Below are 5,444 nucleotides of genomic sequence, written 5' to 3'. Positions count from 1 at the left end.
TGCAGACAGCAATCTGCCTTCACAATTTCCTTATTGTCAATAGAGGTGTCACTCCTGAAGGTAGCTCTTCAGCATCATCTGATGGCTTGGGAGATATACGCCTGGCCACTAGCAACCACAGCTCAAGACCTACCCGAAACCTACGAGACAAGTTGGCAGACTATTTCATGACTGAAGCTGGTTCAGTGAGAGGACAAATGCAGAGGGCATTTCAAGGCTCATTTTGATTAGTCCCGATATTTTACTTTTTTTTTCCTTTAATTAATTTTGTAAACTGTTTATAGATGACTGCAACAAAGAATTAAAGCAAAGAATAATCTCAGAAAGGTTATTAACATTATTTCAATCTCGTTTACAAAAATATATATGAAAAAGGTAACTTCAATTACAAAAGAAGCTCATTCTGTATGCAATGTATTTTTCTTTCTATAATTCCTGATGATACTCAGAATCTCAAGTTGACAGTCCAGTTTGTCTTCCTGCGCCACTTGCTTGAAATGGGGTAAGATCGACTGAAGGAACATGAAATCTGGATCTGAAGTGGGACCACTTGTGTCATCTTTCTTTCTCTTTGAAGAAATTTTTTCAACAAGGTAGTTCTTCAGGGTTTCCTCTAGGTCACTGCTGTCTTCCTTCACTTTAGAAGAAGTACTGACTCCTGATCTCTTTCTCTTAACATGATGAACAGGACCAGGTGATACTGGGAATTCCTTTGGTAGGTTCTCCTCTTTCGACAAGTTAGCAGACCCTGGATCGCAACTTTCCTGTAATAAATCTTCTGGGGAATAAATAATGAAAGTACGTTCAATCTCTTTATCAGATTCTATTTCGGTAACTTCTCCTTGAGTATCACTTGAAGCATATGGCTGGATCTCGTCAGTATAATCAGTCATCATTGGCTTAGGTTGATTAACATTGCTGAAGGTTTTTCTATTTCTAGGCACAATCACATCTTTCAAAAAATCCATCGCAATCAGCATTTTTACCTCTCCCGGCTTTATGTCGACATCTGCTAGACCAGATCCACTTGGGGGTTTCAAGTTTTTCTTGATCCTAGAATATCTTTCCCGAAGGCCGGTCCATCTTTTCATCAGGTCCTCAACTGCAATGAAAGAAATATCTGTAAAACAAGTAACAATTCAAACAATGCAGAGGTGTCATTTGCTGAAACCTTGGGAGGGACCAGGACCTGGAGCTTAGCCCTCCTATTTTTGGCCGCGAAGCGGCAGCAATTATAAAAATAGATCACTAAAAAGTGTATTATTCCTACATTTGCCTCTTAGACACCTATTTTAGAGAAGAAAATAACTTATAACAAATATCGTGCCGTGAGGTGTCTGAGTTTTCAAAAGTTCAGTATTAGGAAGTATCATTTTGTCTATTTTCTAATAAATGAACTGGATAAATCGCCTCCCCCTATAATCCTTCTTTAATAGTAATGTTAAATTTAAAACTGAGATCGATTTGGATTTTGTTGTAGTTAAATTGATTTTTCCACAAAAGTTGAGGGAAAACAATCTACTAATTGCTTACTGGGGTTATAGGCTAATAGACTTATTAAATAAACAGCAATAGGAAGCATCTTGCAATGAAAGACAACTTGGCCAGTTAGAGTGCTATGTAAAGTTTAATCCAATGGCAAAGGCCAGTTAGAGTGCTATGTAAAGTTTAGATATAACCACTAATCTTCTAGGAGCTATGGATACAATCTGGATTTGCAATTTGAAAAGCTTTGGCATAGGCTACTAAGTTTATTTATTGCAAAACATTGATCTCCATGTTGATCTACTAAACTTAAAACTTGTCATTTATAGCATCATAAAGAAGTACAGAGCTACTCATTGTCTAAGCATGTTATTACTTTAGGGGCTTGAATTTATGCCACTGATGTTAATACCTATTTGTATTCAGAGTTGCATTATATTATAGTACAATATTGAAATCAGTGGTCACTTACAGAAGTTTAAAAAAATCAATCAAATGGCAGCAATTTACTCTATCTTGAAAAGCCAGGGAGATAAAAGTGGCATTTTGGCATGCAGGTTTGCTTATAAGGTATTTTTGCTCTAGTATCCAATGGCAAAAAGACAAAATCCAAAGACTGAGGGCAAATCTGTGATTTCCATCACAGCTGAAAAAAAACTTTGGTAAAGATGCAGTGTAGCTCCCCCTGATAAAAACAGCTTATTTCTAAGGGTATATTATTCAATCAATTGGGTTGTAAAGTTGCACAGATTGCAGCAAACATCCAGTAGAAGCAGAATGCAAACAACACACTTCTTACTGTATATTGCAGGTCTATGTGTAGGGCCTCTGCACCCTATACTACAGGGGGAGCGCCACATCCCCATTAACAACCAAAAAACTTTGGTAAAGGTGCAGTGTAGCTCCCCCTGATAAAAACAGCTTATTTCTAAGGGTATATTATTCAATCAATTGGGTTGTAAAGTTGCACAGATTGCAGCAAACATCCAGTAGAAGCAGAATGCAAACAACACACTTCTTACTGTATATTGCAGTTCTATTTGTAGGGCCTCTGCACCCTATACTACAGGGGAGCTACACTGCACCTTTACCACCATAATAACTGTGAGCTATGATGGAATCACCTTCCAAGGCTCTTTTACTAGGCTTTAAAGGTACAAAGAGTACTAGCCTATGTAGATACTGAAACAAAGGAAATGAAAGGAAAACGAACATTATGTAGGTGGCAACCAGTCATAAAACTGGGGTTTCTACCTCCCCCAAAAGCATTTCTTAAACCAGTTTTGCCTATGAAAAGTAGCAAAGAAACTTACCAAGAAAAGTTCTTCCACATTCTTTGTTGATTTTCTCAACAAATGAAGACCAAGCGTTTAGCTTCTTTGCAGAGTCCTTATAGTCCATCTGCTTTTTATCGTACAAAAAAGGACGTTGTTTGACAAAGTCAATTATTTTTTCATCAAGGGAGTCCATTTATCCCACAAAGCTTGAAACTTTTGCGTAACGTAACGTAAAAATAGAGCCCGACTCTATTTTCTATGTTCGTTATGCTATGTAAGAAATCCTACGTTACGTCGAACGTAAGAGAACATAACGACCAAAACATAACGTAACTTCTTGATGTGAAAGGTTACATAAGACGCATAAGGCAGTGTGAAAGGCATGACGTAGCAATGTGAAAGCACCTTGACCCATCAGAGCTAAAATTACTTTTCGATAACAAGGTTGGCCCGTATTGTTAAGAATTGAAAAAAAAGGGCATAAAGCTGAATGATTGAAAGTAAGTTGGCATAATACATTTGAAGTAATTTGATTCACAATCGTGGAAATTTTAGCCTCGGTGGAGTCAAGCAGCCTAAAGAAGGGCTGATATTATATTATGTTTTGTAGAAAAAGAGTTGCAAGGCATACCGTCATTTACTAGATAGACAGGGGGTCCGTTTACCCTCCGAGGAGATAGTTAGAGATTTTAGTGGTGACTCAGTGTGGGTGCATTCTTGGTATAGAGTTTAAACGTTTGACCATTCAATCACGTTACCATACCCTGGAGCATGGTATACCATACAAAGGGTACTAACATACTCTATATTTACGGAACAGTAGTGGTAAGCGCGGGCATTCCATTACAATATTAGTCGCCAGCGAGGCTTTCCCTCCAGTAAGTGGTGTAGCACCATTTTTGAGCCAATATCTGGCGGCAGTCATGGCTTACCAATAGACACCCAATATATATTATTATTTGAACAGTGGGAACATAACATTTAATTGCTTAAGCGAGATGTTACCAGGCAAACCCCGCCAACGTGTCACTCTATGGGCGGCAAACGACACCTTTAAGGCATAAAATAGCAGTCCTAAGGTATTTTCAGACCTTTTTCACCAAAGGATACATATAAACTAGACTAAAACTTAAAGAATTATACACTAGATCGTTTAAACTTAAAGAAAAATTCCCAATAGCGTTTCTTCTGATGATTTGTGACAAAATACGCAAGCAGGGCACAATGTACCTTTCTAGTGGCAACCTCTGGTACCCGTCATCATCACTTGAGCGTTTTCTGGCGTTTGGATATCACAATATATATATGTTTATTTGAACAGTGGGAACCTGCTATTTCATTGCTAGAACGTGATATTCCAAGGCAGTTCACTCCACCGTGGCACTCAATGGCTGGCACATGTTACCCTCTGGAGCAAACTATTATTCCTAAGGTATCTTCAGGCATTTTCTGACACCTTTGCTTTAAAGTGTGTTTGGTAACCATCCTTGTTGATTTTAACTCCCTGTTGTTCATCTTCATCTGTGGATTTGCATATTGTACTTACCATTTTGAGCTCATATGCTCTCAAATACCTCTTATTTCTTCTTTCAAGCTTGCGAATTTCATTTTTTTTCTTTTTATATGTCAATCGCTGCGCCACGAGAGCCTCTTTTCTTCTTTGTTTTAACCATCATCTGAATAGAAATTACTAGTTGAAATAAACATATATGTAGTTCATTTTCTTAAAAACTACCTCCACGATTCTGTGAAAGTGGATCAGAACATTAATAAGGATAGAATTGATAAAGAGCAGATGGACTTAAAATCCTTATCAGAAAGCTACCGAAACTGAATCTCTTTCAATGGCTTGGAACTTTGCGAAAAGAAATTCAAATGAATTTACTGGAAAAATGTGCATTGTTAGTTTTATATACATGTGCTGATATTTGTTCCTTAAAATCTTAATTATTTTTTATTTCTTAAAATTATAAAAGTGAAAACATTAAAAAAAAATTCAGTAAAGTACAAATTATATTCTAGCTTTTCAACAGCATAGGGTTTAGAACCCTACTTAGATTAATTTCTGCTTGTTATGAGTTTGACTTGTTTTAATTTTTGTTTGTTTTGGGTTTCATTTATTTATTGATACTGATATATGGTAGTTGTATGCTTCGTAGATTATTTTATTCTATTCTTTTTTCATTTTTGGTTTAATGGAGTTCTTTATTTATTTTTGGAAACTCATTTCGTGCAAAAAGTATTTTTTATTTTTTTCTGTTCGCTTTACAATGAAATAGTTTTTTTTCATTGATACAGATTAATCAAATTCTGTATAGAAACGAAAACAACCTACATAAGAGCCTTAAATACAACCTGGGCATATCCTATAAACCTTGTCCCTAATCTCTGGGGTTTGTTTCAACCCCGAAGGCTTTGCTATATAATATTTAGACTATTTTGAATAGGACACCTATCTCTAAATTCTTATTAGACGCATTTCAGGACAATGCGACATGTGTGTAGGGCGGAATGGGTACCTGCTTTCTGATCATTTTGACTCTTACTAGACCTCTCTGGTCACTGATTCTTACCCTCTGTTCACTTTGAGCACTAGAGTGTCTAATTGCCAATCCTATGAACCCCCTCCGAGGTTTATATGGCCAAACTTTCTATAAGAACCCTATATGTCCCCATGGCGTA

The 5,444-nt window shown here is 36.8% G+C and overlaps 1 protein-coding gene across 1 annotated transcript; it reads right to left on the bottom strand.

Moving 5' to 3' along the window:
• Nucleotides 1–241: 241 nt before the first annotated feature.
• On the bottom strand, nucleotides 242–3,126 carry LOC148944740 (uncharacterized). The gene is made up of 3 exons (XM_089100015.1): nucleotides 2,799–3,126; nucleotides 446–1,102; nucleotides 242–288 (listed from the first exon to the last, which is right to left on the bottom strand). The coding sequence occupies exons 1-3, from the start codon at nucleotides 2,953–2,955 to the stop codon at nucleotides 242–244; spliced, it is 861 nt and encodes a 286-aa protein (XP_088956141.1). The 5' UTR covers nucleotides 2,956–3,126.
• Nucleotides 3,127–5,444: the final 2,318 nt, after the last annotated feature.

The sequence above is a fragment of the Artemia sp. Qi Xiang Cuo genome, chromosome 14, assembly GCF_049724085.1.
Source record: "Artemia sp. Qi Xiang Cuo chromosome 14, ASM4972408v1, whole genome shotgun sequence".
Lineage (NCBI taxonomy): Eukaryota > Metazoa > Arthropoda > Branchiopoda > Anostraca > Artemiidae > Artemia > Artemia sp. Qi Xiang Cuo.
Note: the sequence above shows the minus strand (reverse complement) of the source record. Positions and strands in the feature narration are given on the sequence as shown.

Coding starts and splice junctions, on each gene's coding strand:
- LOC148944740 (XM_089100015.1), bottom strand. CDS start 2,955: ATGGACTCCCTTGATGAAAAAATAATTGACTTTGTCAAACAACGTCCT. Junction 1,103..2,798: donor ATGTGGAAGAACTTTTCTTG/GTAAGTTTCTTT, acceptor CTTTCATTGCAG/TTGAGGACCTGATGAAAAGA. Junction 289..445: donor CTGTCAACTTGAGATTCTGA/GTATCATCAGGA, acceptor TCTTTGTTGCAG/TCATCTATAAACAGTTTACA.